The sequence below is a fragment of the Taudactylus pleione genome, unplaced genomic scaffold (assembly GCF_031769625.1).
Source record: "Taudactylus pleione unplaced genomic scaffold, aTauple2 ptg000903l, whole genome shotgun sequence".
Classification (NCBI taxonomy): domain Eukaryota; kingdom Metazoa; phylum Chordata; class Amphibia; order Anura; family Myobatrachidae; genus Taudactylus; species Taudactylus pleione.
The window spans coordinates 4,483,406-4,510,046 of NW_028285304.1; the positions used below are offsets into that span (position 1 = coordinate 4,483,406).

The following is a 26,641-nucleotide window of genomic DNA, read 5'->3' on the forward strand; positions in this document are numbered from 1 at the left end:
GGTGAAAGTATTTCAACTTGAATATGGCGATACTATTCCACCAGGCAAAATGACGTCATCGGCGAAACTTTTTCGCCGATTTTGCCTTTTCGCTAGAAATTGAATACGGGCCTTAGAGATCATGAAAAGAAAGCAGTTGAAATTCAGACTTCCAGGTCAGTTTGCTAAGCAAAACTAACTGCATGATACCGTCCTTGACGGGCTTGTCAGAGGCAGCTGCACTTTACATCAGCTCTGCGCCATAACAGTCACGAAAATCATCAAGAGCCAGCGGGAAGGGATATATACGATAGTACCAGGTAGTGTCATCACATCAAGGACAATGTAATTTCAAGGATCTGTTCACCGGAGAAGTTAGAGAAAGCATGTCCTGCCTCTGTTCCCAGCTAAGGGTACGAGGCCAAAAAACAAAACAAAAAAAAAAAACCACACTGGCCAGACGGCTAATCTGAGCTGGCAAATAACATTTTCCCAAGTTCCTCTTCTGGTTATCAACCAACCCCAAGCACAGTTATTTCCCCTCTGTCAATTCAACGAAGACCAGCGCGCAAAGAGGGCTCTTGAGATCATTAATCAGGCACCTACAGTAAATGAAGAGTACACGCAACATAAAAGCAACAGCCTCCTCCAAAGCAGAACAGGACGGTGGCTCATTTAATATAAAAAAAGGTAAAAGTACATTCATAGCTGCAGCAACTGACTGCCTTGGGGCGTCTATAGAGGCTTACAGATATCAAATCATTAACTTTCTACTGTCCCCCCTCATTCCAACCACATCGCCAGTAGCTGCACAAAAAATGACCATTGCCAACGGTGGATTTAATACTGGCAGCTAGCAACGCTTCCTTACGCCATCCACTCACTACTGTTCCCTACCAGTAGCTACTACGGTTGTTTAGCTACCTTATGCATCAACTTGGGCAGATTCAATTCCAGGAGATATTGGAGTGAATCACGTGATGTGCCTCATAAATAAATCGCTCTAACATCACACATTTTGCCCAGCACTCCCTTTGGGAAAACAAGACAAGCAGAATTAAGCTGGGCACACACACTTGTCGATATATCGTTCGAACGATAAATAAATCGCAAGTGCATCGGTGGGTGTATTTACAGACATATCGGGTCAGCCCTGCAGCACAGCTGTTGCCTGTATGTACTATAGCGGCTGGCTGTGTATACGGGCGACACCCACCCCAACACTGGCCACAAAGGACCGCCAACACTGACATAACAACTGGGCGGTGCAAATTCAAATTCCCACCCAGTCGTGATGTCGGGCCAGACCTATAAAGCAATGGTGTGTATGGCTTACAAATCGGCCGCTTGTTCTGCTGACCGATCTGTTGTTTGAGTGTGTACCAAACATTAGATTGTAAGCTCACTTGTCATTGTAGGTTATTCGCATCATGATCCCACAAGAGTACATTGCTCTGTAATAAGTCAACACTTTGAAGGGAAAGGCTAACTAGAAGAGTTCTCAGTTATTAGACAGTGTGTTAGCATGCAGAAAGAGCTCCTCCCACATGTTATAGCTATGAAAACTTTTACTATGGAAACCTACATTGGGCCAATAATATATATATATATATATATATTTATATATTAATAACCCCACCCACATATCTGCATAGAGAGCCACTGTGACAGGCTTACCACTCCTGCTCTCTACCCGAACCAATCACAGCACCTCGTTCCGTTGCCATGGAAATATTGTAATATTCGGTAGGATGGTTACACTCATACAGCAATTAGCATAGCCGGAGTGACAAAAGCAAAACACACATTCAACAAATTAAGGAAACAATTCACTAACGAGGCATTGTATGGACAGCAATTACTGGCAGTAAAGGAATCGCTCATTTCTCTGGTCTAATTATCTAAAACAAACTCAAATTGAAAATAAATTAAACATTTTATGAAAACCTTAAAATAGCATTCCCATATTTACTGCGAGTTACAAGCGGCTGTTATAATGTAAAGAAATGCTCCTGGGGTATGTGGGTTAAATGGAATAACCCTGCTCATCCCAACTACTGCTGTGGTCAGAGGAGGTAAGTGTCCTGCTATTGTGACATGTTTGTAAGTATTCTGTTATATGCAATTAAGATTCAAAGACACACCCATATACATACATACATGATATATAGAGGGATAGTCCTCTACACACAAGAATACACACATTTCATACTAATTTTGTGCATTATAAATCATAATAAAAAACACCTGTCTAATATTGTGTAGGTCCCCCTCGTACCACCGAAACAGCTGTGAACTGTCGAGGCTTGGACTCCACGAGAAAACTTGTGGTATCTGGCACTAAGACGTTGGCAGGAAATCCTTGAAGCCCTGTAAGGTGTGAGGTGGGGTCTCTATGGCTCGGACTTTTATTACCTGCACATCCCACACATGCTCAATTGGATATAGATCTGGGGAATGTGGAGGCCACGTCAACACCTTGAACCCTTTGTCATGTCCCTCAAACCATTCCTGAATGGGGTTGGCCACTGCTGTGGAGGGGGGAGAGAGAGGGTTTGACAAATCCTGGTCACCATGGCTACTAAGATTTTAGTCCTGGCAACAAAGTTTTCCCAAGGGTCAGGTACTAATACAGCTAGTTGATAAAGGAGGGAAAAAAAAAAAAACATTGTCCTCCGGAGGTGATTACAGCCTTGAATGGGCGGGACAGTCAGACGTTTTAGGTCTATCACATGAGGACGGAGGAGTGCGTGCCCGCCACATTCATTGTGGCTCCGCCTCCTCCGTTCTGTACAAAAAATGGTGGATGACTGTCTGGGGTCCGGAACCTCTTTCTGCAGCACAATGAAGGAGGAGCGTGATCCCCGGAGGACCTGGACGTTGCTGGTGCAGGAGCAGCTTGTTGAGTGGATCCCGCCGAGGAGGGTCATCATAACGTCATGGTGCACAGTAATCACATTCATCAGTTGAAATGGATATTGCTGGCTTCTCACATAGTGCGTGTTCAGTTCTCTAACAAGCTCAGAGTCTGGCTGCCTTCACTGTTTTATCTGCACCCGGCTGCTTCATTTTCTTCGTGTTGTGGGAAGCTGTACTGTGTGACGTAATATGTCCTAATGTGTGGCATAATATGTATTTGGTCCTACTGTGTGGCATAATATGTATTTAGTCCCTACTGTATGGCATAATATGTATTTGGTCCCACTGTATGGCATAATATGTCCTACTATGAGACAGTGTGAATGTGGGCCCTAGTGTGTGGCATAATGTGAATGTGGGCCCTAGTGTGTGGCATAATGTGAATGTGGGCCCTAGTGTGTGGCATAATGTGAATGTGGGCCCTAGTGTGTGGCATAATGTGAATGTGGGCCCTAGTGTGTGGCATAATGTGAATGTGGGCCCTAGTGTGTGGCATAATGTGAATGTGGGCCATAGTGTGTGGCATAATGTGAATGTGGGCCATAGTGTGTGGCATATTTTGACATTGGGCAAGTTGCAGAATCTGATGACCATTAAAGAGGCATGTGTGATTTGATGGCATGTGGGGAAGTTGAGAGGCACTGAAGGGGCTTGTGTGGTGGTCTATACAAGCTTTCATATATTTTCCTAATGGACGATGGTCTGGCTCCTAAACTTTTAAGCTGGCTCCTAGATTTTACAAAACATTGTCGAGCACTATAAGCAATCTGTTTATAAGTTATCAACAGAAAATGAGCAGAAACCTTTTAATTGCTAATCTCTGTGTGTGGCTGTGTTTGTAACTGTTGTAGGTGAAAAATTGTGTGCTACAAGGACGATTTCCAGTCCGCTAAGGAATGAAGAATGTTACTGGAGCAGCCGCTGCTTTGGAGCAATGTCCTCGCCTCATTAGTATGACAAGGTAGCTGCCATTTAATCACACGCTGCTGAATTGTTAAGGAAAGGAGTAAGTTTCCCACTAACCTGGGCCGCTCACAACAGCAGCTCCTGGCAGCTTACAAATGTCAGGTGTAACAGTTGTCAAAGAGAACTTTGAGTAGGATTCCCTTACTGCACAACGTAAGCCCCAAAGGACTTGCTCTGTAATGTGACAAATTTACTGCTTTCAACGTTGTTCCAAACGTCAAACACTTGGTGGCGCTGCCTGTAGAGATTTCTTATTTGCAGAAACTCTTGTATGCAGTCACAAGGCCTTATACAAAGTCCACATTTTACTGGATAGGAGGAAAGGCTGCTAGTAAGACCACTGTGTATTTTAAGATGGTTTATGACCGGAATAAAAAAAGAAATAAATTACCTATAGTAATCATGTATACGATGGATACACAGGTGTATTTTGGACTTAAATAAGACGTGTTTTCAGGCAGAATCTTTTTTTTTCCCCAGGAACATGACAGTGAAACAGCTTCACCCGAGTATATGGCAAGGTCTGGAACTTCCTGCTTACGTTCTAGAAATCCGTTCAGACTCGCAACGAAGGCAAGCAATCACAGATGTACGTGGCTAAATAGTTTGTAGGGGCGCGTGCAGTGATTATATCCATCTTCAAGTGTACCCGTCGCTCCTATACGGCGAATCCAGGCGTTGTGTCGGCTTGAGAAACATTCACTGCGCATCACTTCCCTGGGAGCCAGTCATACTGTGGCATGAGGGGTGTCCTTAAGTCTAATGCAAATGTTATTCTCATTATCTGGAATGCCCTGGGTCACACGCGATAAATGTATCGGATCTCTATTACACGAGGGATTCGGCCCCCAGGATACAGTGTTCCCTTGCTGGCTCTGTTATATGCACTAATCAGTGGTCCTGTATAAGAACTTGTGCTGAGGATTGTGGGACGGTGGATTTCCTCCCTCAGCACCAACCAATAAAGAGCAACACGTCTCGTGTATACTCTCTGGCTGTACTGCGTCTCATATATGGCATTTCATACCATGTATCTGATCAAAGGGTAATCTCACCTCCATATATTGCTTCTAGTACCCATTGTAACCTATGTAGTGTGTGCAAAACGGCTGCATCACCTGTAGATTCGTGGGTGGGATTCAATTTACAAAGATCTGACGATTCTGTGATTATTTTGAATTTAATATTAAGCATTTTGCCACTGTAACCATTGTAGTGTACCTAAGATAGCTGCCTCCTTGTTATATGGTTTATCTCCTGCATAAACGTAGCTGCATTTACGTTTTTAAAGTGTTTGTCCCCATGACGTTTAAGTCACTGAGAAGAAAGGTGGAGTCACCACCCCTGCCCTGTGCTCCTGCTACCTCCCTTGTACCCACTCAGTGACCCCTGCCCTGTACTCCTGCTACCTCCCTTGTACCCACTCAGTGACCCCTGCCCTGTACTCCTGCTATCCTGCACCCACTCAGTGACCCCTGCCCTGTGCTCCTGCTATCCTGACCCCCTAGGCACCCAACTCAGTGACCCCTGCCCTGTGCTCCTGCTATTCGGCTCCCCCCTGTACACATTCAATGACCCCTGCCCTGTGCTCCTGCTATTCTGCTCCATGTACACATTCAATGACCCCTGCCCTGTGCTCCTGCACCCACTCAGTGACCCCTGCCCTGTGGTCCTGCTATTCTGCTCCCCCCTGTACACATTCAATGGCCCCTGCCCTGTGCTCCTGCTATTCTGCTCCCCCCTGTACATATTCAATGACCCCGGCCCTGTGCTCCTGCACCCACTCAGTGACCCCTGCCCTGTGCTCCTGCACCCACTCAGTGACCCCTGCCCTGTGCTCCTGCACCCACCCACTCAGTGACCCCTGCCCTGTGCTCCTGCACCCACCCACTCAATGACCCCTGCCCTGTGCTCCTGCACCCACCCACTCAATGACCCCTGCCCTGTGCTCCTGCACCCACCCACTCAATGACCCCTGCCCTGTGCTCCTGCACCCACTCAGTGACCCCTGCCCTGTGGTCCTGCTATTCTGCTCCCCCCTGTACACATTCAATGGCCCCTGCCCTGTGCTCCTGCTATTCTGCTCCCCCCTGTACATATTCAATGACCCCGGCCCTGTGCTCCTGCACCCACTCAGTGACCCCTGCCCTGTGCTCCTGCACCCACTCAGTGACCCCTGCCCTGTGCTCCTGCACCCACCCACTCAGTGACCCCTGCCCTGTGCTCCTGCACCCACCCACTCAATGACCCCTGCCCTGTGCTCCTGCACCCACCCACTCAATGACCCCTGCCCTGTGCTCTGGCTATTCTGCTCCCCCATGTACCCACTCAGTGACATCTGCCCTCTTAAATCTACTATTCTGCTCTCTCCCTGTACCCACTCTCAAATCATCTTCGCCCTGTATTCCTACGCCCCCTGATCCTGTTCACAGCGGAGTTTATGGGGAGGCTTACGTAAGGAAATATGATAAAGGTCTATTATTTTGGTTGTGCATAATAGTATTGTACAGATGAACTGTTAAAAAACATCAAACAAAACAAACACAGCATCTGTCTGCAGGAGTGTCAGCATTCAAGTGTTGGGAGTCACTGGTGTAAAATAAGCTGTTGTAATTGTCACTTTCCTTATCCTACAATTAGCTAAATATCTATTACATAACACAAAGTCTGAATTTTAACAGTGGCTGCTCCATCCTAGACTCCCCACCAAGGAGGGGTCGGGGCGCCTGTTGTGTGCAAAACCAGGAGGGATCAAAACAACCTGTCTCCGGAGAAGTGCAGTGCATGAATAGCAGCAGTACAGAGTATTTCAGCTCAGACAGATTGGGTTTACGTACAGTCAAACTTTGAATTGTGAGAGGCTTTGCCAACATGACTGTCGAGTGGTTTTTGAACCAAGCCTACAGTTTAAAATGAGAGATCATTTCTCAAAAACCATTCCATAGGCCGCCAAATGGTTTGCGCTAACCGTGATTAAAAGGTTAAACAGTTTGGAACACGCTTGAGCTGAAATGGCTACATTGTATTTACGGATTTCCAAGAAGAAGAAGAAAAAAAAAAAAAGTGTCTGAAATTTAAAAAAAAAAAAAAAGAAATATAAATATACTGCAAAATGTGGCCATTCTAGCCTAAACGGGCTCCATTATATGACAGATATATTTTCTGGTAAATGTGAGCATCAAACCCGAACCAAAAAAAAAGAAAAAAAAAAAAAAGATCAAACGATCTTGCTACAAAAGCAATCTTCAGGCCTTTAATATACCCACATTCAATCTTATTTTGAACTGGTTGGACTAAAAGCTCGTTACCCTGCCGTTGTGCTCCAAAGCGCCTCTCTATAGTAAACGCAGCTCATAAATTCAACTTGGTCTTAAAATCACTGCGGAAAACAGGCTTACGGGGCGACAAAAGTGCAGGTGGGCTTAGAATCTGCACGAGGTATACCCTCGATGAAATCCCAAACCACAGCCCGCATTAAAGCAGGTCTGCCACGATCCTGACTAACAAATGAGTCTGGACCCGGGAGACGCTGGCAGTAATTGATGGCAAATTAGATTTCTAGCATTCAGCCCTAGCTGCGTTGGTTAGCAGAAATGAAAAAGGCACGTTGGCATGTGCCCAGCAGCACGGCAGCTGCTTTCTATCAGCAGTTACTCTGGCAGGAATTTAGGTCACTGGCGGGTTTTTTTTTTGGAATTGGCAGGTTTGGGGACAATCCATCAGTGGCATCGGACAGAATGTGTTAAATCGTGGTTACAAACTGGTACAGAAGCCGGGCGACGCGTTGGCACTGCGGAAGAATTATTTGATTGTCTTCCGCGTCTGACGTCCCTTTTAGGTGAGTAAAGATCTATAACAACGCCAGTAAGTGGATGGCAGCATCTGATGCACTTGCCAACAAGGGCATGCAGTCTAAGATAGATTCACAACTCTACGAAACTTGGATGGACCCCAATTCATTCCCTTGCTCAGCGACTGCTAGAACCTTTTGCTTTTATAAAGGGCATAAGCTAGGTCTTCCATCTTTAGGTGACTAATGTAGTGACTTGTGCGTGCCCTTCTTACCATCTTTACTAGATGAAAAGGCTTTTTCTCACTTTTTCTGTGCTGTTCAGCCTAGTCTTCTCATGATCAATTATTCATTGCATGAAATGACATCATTGAATGGAATGACATCACAAATCTGCTCGCTGGATGCATCAGTACATGATGAAAAAAGCGCAATGTTTTGTCAACATAAATAAATGCAGAATGATAATATAAATACATGATTGAACAGCAGCGAAAGCTAGCTAAAACAATGTACAAGTAAAAGTGACATGTGAGAGATTATATATATATATATATATATATATATATATATATATACATACATACATATATACACACACATATACACACATATGCATTACTGCTGCATGGTTGGTGTAATGGTTAGCGTGACCAGATTACCTCGTCTAGCGATCACAGACGTTTTGATAGCACAGGATCTTGGGGTATAAGGGTATATTCCCTCTTACAGTCAGTAACTACTAGTTACAGACTCCACCCACTGCGCAGTGGACGGGTAACTTGTTGCCACCACAAAAATCCTTCAAACAGCACCCAGAAACGCCTGTGTTACGTATGCGTAGCCAAGCCATGGCCACACCTCCCGATTGGTGTTGGCTGGTTCCCCACCATGGACCAGGCCCTGTATGGTAGCTGGCAAAGTACTGGAGCTTGGAGACACTGGGCTCAATTACAGAACAGGTCGGAGAACGGAATAGCGTTTGGTGCAATTCTGTCGTCGCAGGATACAAACGCGGTAGTCTTAAAAGGCAAGATGTTTATTGCTTAAGTAGTCTTCAAAAAAGACTCTTCCCCCTTTGCAAGTATTGTTTGGGGAGTACAGCAGCATACAGGAGGTTCACTCTTCCTGATTTCACAGAAGGTATACACTTCAGAGCACACAGGCTCGTCTTATTTTCATCCAACACACAATACCACAGGTAGTGGGTTCGTCCTGTGGATTTCTCCAATCAAGTTAAATGCATGTACCTGGCATGCACAAGGCATTGTCCCTAACGGACAGTGGTCACTTCTGCGACTGAGCCCACTTGCCGTGATAGTCGATGCCCAGGTGCCGGCATGTCTGGAATGGGGGGGAAGCTACCTCCAAAATGTACCTCCAGGAATCTGCTAAGGTACCGAACTTAACACCACTAGCCTAAATCCAAGCTTCAAAGAGGGGCGTCCAGGGTCCCCAGGCAGGGTTTCCTGGCCACGGAAGGGAAACTCTTTGGAGTGCCCTGAAACCACTTAGCTGGCTGTTTTGGGCAGCTCCCAGTGCACCTCCTCATACCACTTTCAGGAAAGCAGGCTGTCCTCCCATGCAGCCTCATGCCTGAAAGGGGTCTGGGAGATCCAGCAGCCCACTGAGAGCACAAGATCCACCTGGGCTTCCAGGGAAAGGCAAGTGCATTTTTACCTATAAATATATTTACACCTTCTAAAAATAAATATGCATTTAAACTTCTCTACACTTCTAAATCTCTCTTTAAACATTACATATATATGCATACTTTGTGTAGGCTCTTCTACAAATGCATAGCAGCTCAGCTGTACGGTAATGTATACATTTACACAGTCAATGTACATATTTTTGCAATACTAGTCCCAGCGCTGGGGCTTTAACTCCTTTTACTGCCGACTGTAACCTACACTTTCGGTCCCCAGCACTTTGCAGAGCCCGGCACCTAGCGCCAGGCTCCCCCTTGTGGCTGCTATCTGAGCACTGCAGCCACAGAACTCTCAGTCCCCCAGCGTGCGGCCACTCAGTCCTGCCACCCTGTGGGTGCTGGGACCGGGAGCTAAGATCCTAGTCCCCAGCAGGCAGTACATAGCCCTGAAACTCGGGACTATGTCCTGGCTGCTGTGGCTCTTGGTGTACAGTCTGCACCGCAGGATTAAACCGCTGCCTCTCCGGTGGAAATCCAGGGCTGCAGAGCGGGGAATACAGGCCCAGATTTATCAACGAGTGATATTCCAGTTACTATCGTAAAAGGTGCCCCAACCAATCAGCTCCTAACGGTCATGTGTTTTAAAAATGACAATTGGTTGGTTGGAGCACCATAGAAAAAAAGAAAATTGCCCTCCAGCACACTGCAGATAAATCAAAAATACTTGAATCCTACATAAAGGGGAAAAAAGGTGATAGTCAAGTGTTAAAGGATAGGTGTGTAAAGATAAATCTCATTATCACCTTTTTTCCCCTTTTCGTGTGATGCCCTGGGGGTGGTCCTTGGCTGAAATTTTTGGGGTGCCTTGCTTCTCGGACGTGAACCCCTTAATTTTAGGGACGCTGGTATAGAGGAGCCTTGACGACGGCCCAGCGCTTATTCATATATTTGCAAATGTATGTAAACCAATACCTCTGAATTTCTATTATTATGTAGGATTCAAGTATTTTTGATTTATCTGCAGTGTGCTGGAGGGCAATTTTCTTTTTTCTGTGTTCAGTGTAAACCCCGCCCTTTACAAGCACCTGTAGCATATCATTAAGCTGATTGAGCAACTACCATATTTTTTGCTTGCTGGTTGGAGCACCATTTAAGATTAGTAACTATAACCAGAATATCACACAATGATAAATCTGGGCCACATTCCTACAAGTCCCGATGCTTCATTACTTCCCCTCAGCGCCGCAACTTTATCCAATCCCATGGCGCAGCTGTCGGAGGGGGTCCAGGGTGCAGCACACCATAATACAATTTTAATAACAGTGCGACACCTGGCGCCGGTAAGACATTCAACATTGGCGCCTAGCGCTGATTTTGCGCCTTTCAAAATGGCGCAGGGGCACCAGGATTAACCCCTTCAGTGCTACAGCAGCCATATTAGCTACCCGACTCGTGGTCTCCGGCCACAATTCGCATTACCGTCTCACAGCGCTGTGGTCTTGGGTTCGTTGTATATTCTCGCAGTGCTTGCAGGGGCTTACTTCAGGTCCAAAAACCATACTGTTAGGGTTAATTGGCTACTGACAAAATATCTTTTTTTTTTAACCCTATAATGTGTGTTTGTGTGTGTGTGTGTGCGCGTGCACGTGTACACAGGTGTTAGGGAATATAGATTGTAAGCTCCAGCAGGGCAGGGACTGAAGTGAATGGCTGAGATATTCGCTGTGAAATATGTATGCACTATATAAATAACCAGTAATAAATAGTTTCTGACCGTTATCTGCCATTCAGTGACTAAGAACACATACTGCGTGCACACACACAAGAGACAGGTTCTTCCGCTGTAGGCAACAACTATTCCTGCTCCTAAGGGGTGAGCAAGTTCAGGTTCCAGTAGCATTAATGTACTACGGATCATGCCTTGCATACCACGCTACAAGACGACCCAAGATACTGCAGCACCACTTCAGCCCCAAAGTGTGATACTATTTACCAATACATGTCTTGGGCTTGAAAAACTGCTGCTGCAGGCAATTCATCGAGCTGCAGATTTCTCTATGCAGTCCCATTTCTCTTACAGCGAAGGCTTAGTAGCTGCCGACACTGTTTTGCGTTACAGAAGATGAAAAGCCACCGTCATTACTGGAACGCCGGCCCGGCACAGATGCAGCGATCTCTGTGCCAACAGCTAAAAGGTTTTTAGAAGAGACAGGTGAAATGCGCGATACGTTGTAGATCAGCACTTTTGAATAAAAACAATCTAAGTTATGGATGCCTTTACACGGCCCTTATGAGACGCTGCCAGAAAACAAAGGATAAAATATAATCCAGCGTAGCGCGATGAGAATAGCATCAATCCCCAGAGTCCCAACGGTTTTGCTAAAAGAAACATTAAAGCGCAGCCTTGATTTCTGCCACAAAAACAGATTGAGGAGAGAGTTTTCCTACACAAGTGTCTGTAAACAGATCTGTTTCTGTTCTGCGAGGGCGGCTTGGCAACACACATGTATATACAACTTCAAATACATGGTGGTAATGATCTATTCGACGTGATGAATGGCAGAACAGTCCAGACGTAAACAACTATTTATAGGGTGACAGTAAAAGGACATTTATAGTTGGAAAGGAAATTATGCCGGTGTGGCACAGTGGTAAGCATCGCTACTGCACAGAGCTGGGAGTCACAGGGGCATATTCAATTAGCCGTATTAACGGCATGTCCCGTCCCCCTCCTTGCGGCTGCCGCTGTGTGCGTACGGGCGGACACACTTGCCGATGGACAGGTATGTCTGCAGACATATCAGACCAGTACGGTGCCGTTCACAGACATATCGTGGGTACACACTGGCCGACGGGTAGCAGATAAATTGGCCGATCAACTGCTCGGCCAATATATCTGTCAGTGTGCGCCCAGCATTACTTTGCAGAATATCACCCCAAAAATGACATTTAATTATTGAGCAGAGTGCAGAACCATGGGAGTAAGATGTGGGAACAGACATATGGGGGTGTCGCATATCAAATTAATTAGCACCGTCTCCTGGTGCGTCCTAGTAGCGTCGCATCTTAAACGCATTACTGGCAAAAGAGGCCAGATGCTAGTAGAGAGTTGGATGGGACCTGGCGGCTCACTTACATCAGGCATATCGCCCTGCGCGGCGTATTGCGGCTAGGTGAGCAAGGACACATCGGTACATACCAGAATATGTAAGGTGCTTGGTAATAATGCAACAAAGCAGAAGCTTAACAGTATATCCAGGTAAAAACAAAAAAACTGTAATAAAAATGTAAAAACTAAAAAATTTTTTTTTCATTTGGCAAGAAGTTTGCGCAAATGTATAGATAGGAGCTGGAAGGCAGACTGTTCTGTGGCAGATCACAACCCAACGGCTGGCTAATTAGAGGTAACACAACCCAGGGATTCTAGCCAAGCATGTATTGTTTTAGTAGCTTTGGGTCAAGACATTCACTAGAGTTCCGGAATGCACACAAACCAAACAAATCAGACGGTAGCGTGTCATTTGGGCCCTACAGCGCTTCCTGTACAAATAAGAGGGAGACTGACAGTTGCAAAGTAACCCCATAACACTCACTTAGAATACACAAACTTCATCCAAATTGATCTATGCAGTTACATTACAGGTTCATAGTGAAATCGATTGACTGGAGTGTAATGTAAACAAGGCTCAACCCACAAAAGCATCCGGTGGGCTTGGACTGAATTCCATATACACCCAGGGGCTAATAATTCTGGTTTTATAGCACTATTATGTGGATGGTTCCTAAGCATCCTGCAATGTTGTACAATTGGGAAGCAGCAGCACAGAGCTGCGGTTGTTTATCATCGGAAATAAAATAAAGCAGAAAAAATTGGCTCACAGTAATTTGCAGCATCAGGTTCAGTTTACTTAATGCAGCAAGAAAAAAAAAAAAAAAAATTAAATAAAAAAACCACTGAGCCTTGCAGCCACGCGACCGTTAAAATACCCTACAGTAACAGAGCCTGGAAACAAGTTTTATACCAGTATTATTGGTTTTGATAAAAAAGAAAACCAAAAAAAAAACTTTAGCGTTTAAATATAAGTGTCCTACGTTTGTGTAGGTCTATCTGTATTCTATACATACAGAGGTGTCCTTGTTCATCTAGCCTCAATACGCCACGCAGCACAGTATGCCTGGCGTGAGTGAGCCGCCAGGTCCCGTAGAACTCTGCTAGCATTGGGTGTCTGTCTTTTGCCAAAAATATGTCTGAGTTGCAATGCGATGTGACTAGCACGCACCAGGAGACGGTGCCGATTAATCTGATATGCGTCACTTGTATATCTGTGTGCGACAGAGTCTGGAAACTGAACATGGAGTGGAAAAAAAAAAAAAAAAAAGGCCCAGCGCCATTTTAGATAAACCCACACTTAAGTACATATGGCGATGCTATTATTAGCATCAGGCGATCGCATATTTTATCATACCCCATACACATTAATACACACAGTTGCACTGTTAACATGTCGCACATTAGCGAACGCATAATACCCCGCATGCGAACGCTGTTTATTAGCTTCGTGCGCACGCATCTGCCCCAAGTTAACCAGCGTCTTTTCCCAAACCCCTAACACTCACACACTGCACATCCATGTAAAAGGTTCCATCGTTTAAAGTTTAAGATTCAAGTTTTATTCATTTATTACAAATGCTGTGAAATAAAGGTTATTTAGTATCTAAGGTTTAATACATGATAAATAAGCAGTGTTTGGTGTTATACTGATCTGCACTTTCTCAACAGCTTCCCGGTATCATTGGTGTGATGATCACAACATGCATTCTCAACTTATGGACCGTAGAAAGTTATAGCACCAAAATGTACTTTGTAAAGCCAACAGCCTAGATTTGCATAAGGTGGGAAAACTGAGATAACCAGCTGTCGGAGGCTGGTCTGTGTCCATTTGAATCAACCTGTTAAATGCCCTGTAACAGAAGCACCGTGATGGGGAACCAATGGGATCGCAACGAACCTCTCTATTGTTTAGTCTATTCCTGTGAGGGTATAAATATGTGTTCTGACCCCAGTCTTCATTCTGATGCCGGCATCTGGTCCCAGAGCGCGTGCGTATATATAACTATCTTGGGTGTGAATAATTTCTTTGCGCTAAATTGTTCTTAGATCACAGCGTGTAACTAACTGTACGTTGCTTGAAATAATACTTTGTGCTTTGGAAACACATGTTCAAGGTCTAAGGTCTTTATTTTACTGTATGACTGCGTACGCAAATAGCGTCAATTTAAGAAGGCATAGGCAGGTTTTTTTAGAAGGTACAGGCAGAAGTGTATAGAGGTTTTAAGTCAGTATCCTTAGTGATCTGCACCCCTGAATCTCCACATTGACTGGGACATTGAAGGAATCGTCTTAACCTGAACCAGACCTCTGGATTGTTTTCATTGCTGTTACAAGTGCACTTGCCATGTGCCTATAAGATTGGAGGGGTCCGCAACAACAAAAAGGTTTTTGCCGACTTCAAGGGATCCTTTATTTCACTTTCCGATGAGTGATGCTATCCGCTAATATACAGGACCCAATGCCTAAAGGGACGGTAATCATAACCATCGTATGTCGGACACCCTCTCTAAAGGCTAGCTTTAATTATTGGAGGTTATTATAGGAACAGGACTTACCTTACCAGTCAGTCAATCACCACAACACACAGTGGATTGATCAGGGGTGTATTAAATGGTTATTTTAGAATTGTATCATGCTAGAATTATATACATATTTTTTTTCTCTCTCTTAATAAACGCATTTAAATTTACCAACTGTGTTATTTCATACTTTCCTCAAGAAGTGCTGTTACTCCTGTACATATATTTATTTTCTAATGGTTGATGAGGTGGAACTGGGTTGATGCAACTGCGGGCTATGTAGACGTAAGCATGTTTGGAAGCGTATCTACTGTACCTATTATAGGGTAGGTGTGAACTGATGAAGATGCTGATTAGCAAATCCGGTGTATACAGGGTTCGGCCACATCTCTGCTTAGCGGCAATTATACACAGTGTTGCTGCTCCCCAAAACCTAATGCAAACGCACCTTGTTATTCGACAAATGTGTGCCTTTTGGTGCCAGTCTCGTACTGACTAGTGCGTAACACAACAGAAGTTATGCCGGCCTCTGCTGACCTCTTACATAAGCTTTACATTTCCAGTTGCAAGACTGCCATGGGCTGGATGCTATTTCAGTGGAGGTTTGTTTTGGATACCTCGGTGACACAGTTGTGCATGAAAAGGTCCAGCAGCTTTGCCATTCCCCATACCCTCATGCCAAACAGTCTGGTGCCCAATGTAACTCGTGTGGACAATCACTTAAGCCTTGTCTGCTCCACTGAAATATGCATACACTCATGACCAGTTACTAAATGCCATGCTACTTTTAAACAGAATCATCTGCCCGCACGAGGCTATAATTGTGTTGGCGATGACATGGCATTCGAAGCACTAAATAAAGTGGCAACTCTGTATATGCAGGGAAAAGTAGTGTTTTACACTATTACATTCCCTTTTTAATTCACGTATAAAAAGGAATGACAAAATATGACAGACATGTTTATGAAGAGCCAGGTCGTATAATACAGAGATTTTGGAAAGCGCAACGCCACTAATTCCAGCAGAACCATTTGGAAAATGAAACGACGTTGCCTTATAGCAGCTGTCAGCACGGAAGACAAGTCAGATAACTGGCAGAGAGGACTCTGGCACCTCAATGAATTATCAAATGTAAGGTACAAAGGAACAGAACAAATTAGAGAAAAGGGCCATGTTGTGCTTCACTGGCCTGGTTAGAACAGGAAAGTATTAAAGGTCTTTGTTGCGTGTTCTGAAAAATAGCATGTAACGCACAGACGCGCTACAGCGGAAAAGCGCCCAAGTAAACATTTAATTAGATTTAGAAGCTTACAGTGTATAAGCAATACAGAAAAGAACACCACACTATTCAGCGGGACATGGTTACAGAAGGTTCTTCAGCACGGGGGGAAATAAATAAAAATAAAAAAAAATAAAAAAGGAGATTACAGATGGGAAAAGTGAACATCTGTAGAGAACGGCTGGAAAAAAAATTTAATAAAACACTTTAGAAAACAAATGGTCTCCGAAGGAACATTAGAAGTAAAGTAATTCAAAGTTGAAGGTGGGCTTTTAAACAAGGGATATTTGGTTTAGGTTTGCGTGAGCGTAGTTTTAATGTTTAGCTCGTGTACCACATGAGAACTTGCAGTCACTATTTAAGAATGCCAAGTATCCCAACCAGAGAAGCATTAAATTCCATGTGCAAGGCATCTATTACATCCCATCTATTACATCCCATCTATTACATCCCATCTATTACATCCCATCTATTACATCCCATCTATTACATCCCATCTATTACATCCCATCTATTACATCCCATCTATTACATCCCATCTATTACATCCCATCTATTACATCCCATCTATTACATCCCATCTATTAAACTCCAACACTCATAAAAACAACTAAAATTAAAGCTTGCTGAATAAATTAACACTTTACCACCAAGGTTGGATGCAAATCACTTCTAGGAATGCCTTAATCTTCCATTATTTAAGAAACTAAATATATTAAACAATACTTAGTCTATATCTAGCACATGGAATGGGTATCTAATCCCGGCAGTCAGGATGCCTGCTGTCAATATACCGACAGCGGCAAAACGATGGTCAGGATCCCGACAAGGGTCGGGAAAGTGCACTTACCCTCCCCCCTAAACTTGACCCTCCCCCCTTACTGCCTAAACCTCCCCCCCCCCCCAGTGGTGCTTAACCCTAACCCCTCACCCAACACTAATCCCAGCCCCCGCTCCCTCCACGGTGACACCTAAACCTAACCCTCCCCCTGCGGCAAAGTCCTAAACAGCCCCGCTATGCTTACATTCGGCATTCTGCCTGTCAGGATTCCGGCATCGGGTTGTCACTTCCTGACGGTATTCTGGCATCGGTCTTCTAGCCAGGTAGTGGCATTCCGGCGCCGGGTTCTTCAGCCGGGATGTGGCACGTCGGTATTCTAACTACATCCCCTAGCACAGGAGGTTCCCAAACGCGGTCCTCAAGGCTCCCCAACAGTTCAGATTTTAGAGATATCCATAGTTGAGCACAGGTGGTTAAATCAAATTAAATGAGGTACTAATTAAGCCACCCGTGTTCAACCATGGATATCTCTCTAAAATCTGAACTGTTGGGGAGCCTTAGGACCGCATTTGGGAAGCTCTGCCCTAGCACATTACAATTTGCAAGAGTGACAGATTTTAGAAGTGGATGACGCGTTTCGCAGCTGCCGGTGAAAATTAGGGTCTGATTCAGAGTCGCAACCAAAGGTGCCAGTTCTGCGATTATTTGCACTGCGCACGCTGAGGAGTGTAGAGTAATGCAGATATCGTCCGGATCTCCACTTGCAGCTAAATGTATTACTGAGCGGGAACCGGGTATTTGCACTTAGCCTAAGTTTGCACCTTAGTACAAGATCACAATGCTGGACTGTTGGGAGTCTTCATGTATTGGACGATTAAAGCTTTGGATTTTCAGCTAAAAAGTAGTTTCCATCTTTGGACAAGACTACTGCATTGGAGCATGTGAAGTTGTGCAGCTGATCTTTATGCATGCACAATAGACTTGGGATAAGAAATGGAGCATTTTTACTTATATAATTATACAGTACAATTATATATATATATTAGTGTATGAGGAGGGTAGCGCAGCAGACTATATATAGATCCTATAATAAAAACTAAAAATAACAGTACAAACTCATGAAAATGAAATACTACACCATTCAAATAATCACTCACCAGTAAAATAAACTAGGTGGTTTATAATAAATGACTAGCATAGATAATTATATGACAATGGTTAGTCATTAGTATATTTGGTGTTTATAAAGGGAAGGCAGTGACCAGAGATATTCCATAGGATTCACTGGCCTACACGCTTCATTCTCTCTCCTCCGCCCCGGTTACTGTAACTGGAGAGTACAGTGATTGCATTACACAGGGGTACAAAGATAATCAATACTCCTACCCCAAGCCTTCCCACGGAGCCACCCGCCTCCACGAGTCTGCGACAGAAACATTGGCACAGCATGGCTCCGCAGGTGTCCTCTCTCACTAAATACATAACCGCTACTAATGCACGCCAAGCAGTCCCTCTCTGAGCGTCAGGGTCACTATGACTTAGCTGCGGCAAAGTCATCTTATCTGCACCACTACAGAAAGAAGTGACAATACTATATTGCTGTGTACACTGACCGCTGGCGGTACTCTCTCTCCAAGCTTGGAGAGAGAAAAAGTGCCAACCAATCAGCTCCTGTCATTTTTCAAACACAGCCTGTGACAGTAACTATGACAGTTAGGAGCTGATTGGTTGGTACTTAATTTTGTGTCCGATCCGAGCGTTCGTGGCTATACCTCCCACCACTTTCCGTTATGATGATGATGAACTTGCGACTTTGTACATAAATGTAGGCTGTACCAATTCCCGTGCGACAGAAGTCGCAACCTTGCTTCCAACACTGTGCGCGGCGGCTTTGTATGTGGCTATGATGAGATTAGGAAGCAACATTTCGGGGAAAAGTAGGTTGTGCTACCCGTGACGGAAGATCGTACACACAGCTATGAAATAGAATAGTTCCCTTTTTATATACAGGTTGCAGCAGTCCTCCGATTTCACATACTCTTACAGATCACAATGGCAGGAGCGCAGGACTGCAACTGAAAGTGTTAATTATTTTCTGAAGTTCCAAACAGACAATTACTGCTGTGAATGATACAGACAGATCGAAGCTTGAAACTAAAAACCTCACCCCTGGTCTAGTGATCGGAGGGATTATATGGGAAATGGTCCCCTTCATCATGCCATAGAGGCGCACAGATCTCATGTAGTGTCAGCTCTGCTCGGTGCCAGAAAGCCATAAAACAACCCTGGCAGCAACGGCAAACCCCAATTAGGAGGACATACAGTCAGCATGCTAAAACAGTCAGAGGTCTTAATGCAGTTGTCACCTGTGCACAGTGGGAGCAGCCACTTTATGAGAAAACCAATCACTAGCAGGCAGAGGCATATCAACTCACTGGGAAGCCATAATGTCACCTCGTTCTTAGTGGGAACTACTTACACGATTATACACACACACACACAGAGACACTGACACTAGCTACAGAAAATTCTCACCCGGTCCAGAAGAAGTTTGACGGTTTTTAAATGTCCCTCGTAGGTGGCAGACAGGAGAGGAGTGATGCCGTGTTTATCAGCAGCCTGCGGAGGGGAAAAGCCAACATTAATGGGGAAAGCTACAAGATAAAATGTACTTACGTATAAACGGAACAGCAGGTCATTGCAGAGCATCGGCGGTGCTCAGAGCTATTCATGCTGACTGAGATTTTACAACAGGTAAAATATTTAGAAGGACAACCACCCCTGTCCTCCAAAAATATATATTTCTTCGGGGTGGGTGCATGGGGAACCTAATATCCAGGATCACATGGAGTAGGATTGTCCTTTAATACCCACAGGATGCAGTCAGAATGTTGATACGTGACATTCAGCAGAATGCAGGCTGCGGGAGGGCCGGGTTAGGGTCAGCATACTCACTGCATCACATGATCGCCGGACCCTGAAGATACTGCTGAATCTCCAAAGCCGCTGTCAGGTAAGCGAGGCCGCTGCACCCCACAGTTTTCTCAACATTCTAATCATGGCCACATTTCATCAGTCGACATGGTCCATGTCAACAAAAGCTACTCAACCAAAATACTTAGCACTTAACGGTAATTAACTTAGCACTTAAGGGTAACTACACAAAGTTCCTCTAACAAAGCATTAGCATAAAATCTTCACTATTCTCAGGTTTTGCAGTTCATGCTCACTGCTGGGGGTACAAGCACACTCTAGCTAAGTGGCCAAACACTAGGTAAACAAAATATAAAAGGATCTATAGCAAGTACAACAAAAGATTTAATTCAAAGAGCAAAGTGTAATATATATGTATAATAATTATACATTATTCTCGTAAATTTTACTTCACTGCTACAATTAAAACCCAAACTTACCCGCCCACAATAAATGGTTGTCTGCAGATCACAAAATGTTTTATTATAGTAAATGACTTTTTGCAAGGTAAAGGTTTTTACCATTATATAACCAAGGTACTTAATATACACTATTACAAAGACATTATTAGTTTCGGTGCTTTTTGTGCCATGTCTGATCTGACTGGGGACAGCTGGGACGCTATGTATGCATTATAACTGCTCGCTGAATGGCACCTCATGGGACAAATCACTGCGCTACGCAAAGTGACCGACTGCTTCCTCCACCATACTCTCTAGCCATCGCTAATGCTATAGAATTGTGGTACGTGCTGCAGTTTATTCTTTGGTAAAAGTTATTTTTTTTCCCCTCAATAACTTTTAGAAGTTCTGATAACTCGCAAAGGGGGTGATTCAATTCATTGCGATGTTAAATAGCGCTGGGAGGAAGCTCCCGGAGCTATTCAATTCACTGCGATGCTTTGCTGGAAAGCCGTTAAGTCGGAGAATGCTGGTTCTCGCAACTTAACCTGGGTGTTCCGTCGCAAGAACCGGCATTCTCCGACTGAAGTGACGGTCGCGAGGCTGTTAGTGCCGCGTTAAGCTGGAAAACAGCCGCGCGGCCGGCACTTCAGTCGGATTTCTCCTCCCTCGCACCCTCCTGAAACAGCTGAATTTAACAGCTCTGGTAGCTCCCTCGCGGCGCTATTCAATTCCCGCTGAATTGAATCGCCCCCAAAGTCTGGCGGCAAAGCAGTATCTGGCATGTGAGCAGCTATTAAACATCTTACATGTATGTAGATCAGAGCTTTATAACAATGTACATGGAAGGATATAAGAGCAACAGTGATCTTACATGAATGTTCAAATATTATCAGTAAGCTGCTGAAACACGTTAACCAAATCTCAAAGAGCCAGAAGGGTCCTGATCCCGCATTCAGTCAGTGCAGACCTCACAGGTGACTGAGCTGCATTGAAAACAGTACCTTCCTAGAAGGATCTGCCCTTAGAGATGACATATCTAGCGACCTGCCCTTGGAGATGACATATGTGCCCTGGTTGCTGCTCTGTGCAAAAATGACGGTCAGTTACGTCCTGGCAAAGATCATGCAAAAGCCGGAGTGCAAAACTTTGTGGGAGCGCAGAATATTAAATGAATAAAACACAACTCACAGGGCAGTGATTGACAACCTTGGCCCAGAGATGATCCCAAGACGTTACTTCTCAACCTCACATATTTTGCTTTTATTTAATAAAGCACAGTAATCCAATTCAGTAGTTCTTAAAGGTCTACTGAAAGCCCGGGGAGGGAAGTTTCGTTAGCAGCAGCTGTAATAAAAGGACTCTGCCTTGGACGCTAGAAAACATAACATTAGATACCAATGACGTACATTAATATCAGCACTCTTTGCCAGAAGGAATTCCACTATTTCATCCTGTCCGCTGTCTGCTGCGTAATGTAGAGGCTTCCGGCCCCCCTCCAGCATCCGATTGACATCCGCACCCTAATTGAAAACAGAAAAAAACATATGCATTTAATATAATATCTCCCTGCACCCTCTCTTTTCTCCAAGTTACCCATCCTTTCCCCCCCCCACACACTATACCTCCACCTTACCCACCACCTGCTGTCACCCCTCCTCATTCAGAAACCAGCCACATAACCCCACACTCCTTATCCCCCCTTCTATAGATCAATATCACCTCCACACTACATCAACCCTAATAATCTCATTCTCTTCTCGCCTCTTACCTCTGTCCCTCTCTCCTGTTCCCTCTGGAAAGCCAGTTTTGTCTATAATAAACTTAATAAACTGGTCCCCGTTCATGGGCACTTCATCTGCAATGCCTTGGATTCTCCTTGCCATCACCAAACCCTGGGTTTACCCCTATGAGGGCCTGATTCAGAGCCGGACGCTCTGACCAGAGCGCTCGCTCTGAATCAGGGCCGGGCTACCTAAAATTGGACCTGCCCCTTGGACGCTCGCATAGCTGTGGGTTACCACCCACAGCTTATGCGAGCGTCCATGATGATGGTCGCGATGGTCAAGACCATCGGGCTTGCGACGAGACCCTGCGGTAGGGTCTCGTTGCCGCAAGCCCAGGAATGATTTTGGCTCTATCAGAGCCAATATCACTCCCACTGACATCACTAGTGATGTCAGTGGGGCCGGACCCAGACGGTAGGCGTTCCCATGGGAACGCCTCCGTCTGGCAGCCACGCCCACCAAAGGGGGCGTGCTGTCACTCACCATCAACAGCACGCCCCCTTTGGTGCGAGACCCAGAGCGACGGCTTCCTCGTCACTCTCCGGGTCTCGCGCAAGCAGCATCAGTCGTGCAAATTTGGGTACCATCAACCCGCTTGCGAGCGTCCGGCGCTCGCAAGCAGGTCTGAATGAGACCCTGAGACCACTGCTCCTGCAAAATTCCTCTATCACTTGGCTTCCTGGCTCTTAATCTTCAAATGGGCCCTCAAGACCCATTTCTTCCTCAAAGCTTTCCAGCGCTCATCCTAACCCACTACTCTATGCTCCTTCTTCACTATCTAGCCCATCTGTGTCACCCCTGTCTGTCTGACCCTCCCCTTAGAATGTAAGCTCTCGCGAGCAGGGCCCGCTTTCCTCACGTGCTTCTTCTTGCTATACTTTTACAATGGCACCTAAAACTGCTTACTGACACCCTGCTGCTTATTAAGGTGTTATGCAGCTTTGTTTATGAATCATGTACTTGTCCTGTATTGTCTGTACTGTTAATAACTGTTGTCTTGTGTGCTCATTTGTTTCGGTACTTTGTAAGGCGCTGCGGAACCCTTGTGGCGCCATATAAATAAAGGACAATAATAATAATAATAATAGGCGGCCAATGGATCCTCGTACACACAGGGAGACTTGTGCCAGCTTCAAATGAACTGAAAAACTTGAAACTATTCTCTGTGACTAAATAATGTCAGGCATATTTCAGGCCATAATAGCACTGTATTATTGTATACTGGATAAGCCTTTCAATTGTGGAGAAGCACGCCTCATTTTAAAAAGGAAGACACCTATTCAAGTAACATCCACAAATTGTCCTGAGCATTTAATCACAAAAAGACTAGACTTCCATCAGAGAGCGATGAAAAGGTTGTTTCGGCGCACGCTAGATTTCACGACCGGTCACAATAGTTACACCCAACCAAGTGCCAAGTCTCTGGTGGGCATCACAGTAGCTATCCTTCCCCAAGTAGGGCTCAACTTATTTCTAGCTGGGACTAAGTGGTAGATATCCATTGGAGAGTGATAGAGTATCAACCATTCAGCTCCTAACTCAATTTTCAAACACACCCTGTAACATGACAGAAGCGGATTGGTTGGTACTTTCTCTCTCCACGACTTAGTACATCTACCCCTAGGAGCCTACGTGTGCCAGTGTACGAATTGGAACATACTTGAGACAACTGACCCCAAAAACAGATCCAGAGACTGTACATGAGGTAGCAATCTACATTTTGCTCATCTCTTGCAGTGGATGAACCTACAGCCCAGCATATATCACTAGATACTAGGAATATCACTCAGAAGTGAGGCGTATAATAAACATTTTCTGCTTTCTATTAAGTCTCAAGACTAACTAACAGCCCGGTGCAGACGAGAAAGTGTTGTCTATGAATCAGAGCCCCTGCCCAGCTTTGACCTACGACCTAATACAATGTGTATTATGGTTCACTTCAGACGTGAGCTCTCTCCTTTAAAATCCCAATTATTTGCAGAAAAGCAGAATTTGCATCACATATGAAATGGCGGCTTGTATTACGTGCAGTTATCACCCACGGCCCACACTTGCATCCCAAGCAAACAAAGGGCGCTCACCCATAGTCTGCACAGCACAAGAGGCTGTGTGGTTTAGACATAACCTCAGACTGGAGGAGCAAGAATACAAAAACACTGCAGATTCTAAATGATGCCCCAACCACTGAGCCAGTCTCCTGGCAGAGGCCGTATGCACGGCAAAGATTTTCTGCCATTTAAATTGGCTTTGTTTTTCTATAAACGTTCAGTGAAACAGGTAGAAGTTATAGAGGGAGATTCAATTAAATGTGATGTAGGAATAATGCTGCTGGGATGTCGTTTGAACGCTGACACCACTGGCACCCACCCATATTGTGCATTTTATCTCACAGCCCCAGTGCAGGAAAATGAACAGTGTTAGGCTGCCCAATTTACAGGAGATGCGCGCAGTGCACATCACATGTACCGGTATAGGTGATGCAATAGTCTTCCTTCTAGCACACTGCACCTGCTACGTCGCTCTCTACTCTGGTGCTTCTAGCACACTCCGCTGATACTACGTAATCTCAGCAGTTTGTTGCATGTGTGCTAGAAGCACCAGAGCAGAGAGCGACACCCCAGGCAGGAAAGAGGAACTGCACGGGTTGTAACTAGAGATGTGCAGTCTCGAATCGGTTCAGATTTCCCCGCCAAATCTCGGGTCTCAGAAAAAGAGGCAAAACGTCATCTTTCATGGACAAAAGTCCATGGAAGATGTTTATGGCAAAAAAAAAAAAAAATTCAGAATTGGGCGGGAAAATCCAAACAGATCCGAGCCTGCATAGCTCTAGTTTTAACAGATGCAGGTTGCTAGAATGAAGATACTTGTAATGGAACGGACCCTCAGTGATACAGTAAATCTGATCTTTCCACAAACTTTCAGGTATTAATATCAGCTGCCATGCTGCTTGTCTGGACAGTTGACGCTACCACGAAACATACGTCGTACATAAAAGGGCTTTCTATGCGAGGATGGATGGAAGACCAAAGGAAATTAATTATACAGAGGAGGGTATGGTATCAAAATAAAAAAAATAAATAGGAAAGAAAAATAGAACATTTTAAGAATTCTATGATGAATTTGCTCATAAAGGGCGTAGTTCGGAGTCGGATGCAGTGGCGCGATTTCGATGGTGCACATACTAACGCTGACAGTGGGCACCTCAGTGGGTCACACGGATGTACACCAGGGAAGGGCTTTGTAGCGGCATTAGCATAAAGACGTAGATGTGACTGCGGCAAAAGAGGCGGTCGTGTCTGCGTCCAACTCAGAATCAGACCCAAAGTGGTCAGGGATGGAGAGCAGGACCCAGATATCACTGGCCAGGGCCTGCTGGAGGTGGTGCCAGATACCAGTTTAGTAGCCCACAGAACATCATTGCTTAAATGAAGGCTGACGTTCATGGAACTAAAGGAGACTTTTCTTGCATCCTCATCACAAAGGCAGAGTCTATACCAGGGTAAGCCAGAAGCGGCATGGCAAAAACGCTAGTAGTCCTTGAGGGTGAGCAAAGGAACGCAACACGTATGATTTCCAAATCATGGCACCTACACCTACACTTGGGGGCGAGTGTCCTCTATCAAATAATGGGTCCCATTTATTAACGATGGTAAACACCAGCAGCATTTTTCATTGAGCATCACTGTGAAACAAACGAAAAAGCCACTGGTATGTACCAATACTTACCCCTCCAGCGAGGTCCAGCGAAGTCCTACTTCTCGGCGAGGTCTAACGTTGCCAGCGACGGGGGTCTTGTGTAATGCGCATGCGCGACGGTCCGTCTGCACACGTGCATGACACGGGAACCCGGCAGTGCCTGGAAGGTTTCACTGAAGCCGGAAAAGCAGCGCCGGGTCCCCATTGCCGTCATTGGGGACCGCATCGCTCTAATCATCTAAAGATGGCGAGAATGATGCTGTAATCTTAGACTACCGCGGTTTGTTAAATCTAGAAAGGATGACATAACCCCTTTAGGGAGCGCTAAAGGGGTTAGGCTTTGTTGATAAATGGGGCCCAATTTGCCCTCCTAGTACAGTAGTTATTTTGAAAACCTTTGTATAAAATATTTCGGAAAAATGGATTAATGCCAAAGCAAGAACCGCAAAGTATTTCTTGCTGTTGATTTTTCAATTAAAATGTTATAAACCCTGCCCTCCAGGAGGAGGGCAAAAAGCGCCCTGCCCTAACAGCCTGCGGGAGCCGTTCTCACCCGCGGGACGCAGTGTCCCGCGGGTGGACAAACATGCGGTGACCCGGTCACCGCCGGAGAATAGACGCCGGGCGCATGCGCCCGGCATCTATTCTCCCTTTCTGCAGCGCTTGGGGGCTGCCCGGCATGTCCGTAAGCGCCAGGCACGCCCCCAAGTATGACGAAAAGGGGACGCGTCTTATAGACACGCCCCCTTTTCATAACCACGCCCCCTTTTCGGGCGCGCGCAAGATTG

General features: G+C 45.2%; 1 protein-coding gene across 1 annotated transcript in view; it reads right to left on the reverse strand.

Annotated features, from left to right (window-relative positions):
- MTPN (myotrophin) overlaps positions 1-26,641 on the reverse strand; it is a 70,997-nt gene that overhangs the window by 20,300 nt on the left and 24,056 nt on the right. The window contains exons 2-3 of the mRNA XM_088459232.1: positions 21,780-21,893; positions 19,532-19,615 (exon numbers count right to left, since the gene is read on the reverse strand). Coding sequence (XP_088315358.1) covers positions 19,532-19,615; positions 21,780-21,893 — 198 coding nt within the window. The remainder of the gene's footprint in view (positions 1-19,531; positions 19,616-21,779; positions 21,894-26,641) is intronic.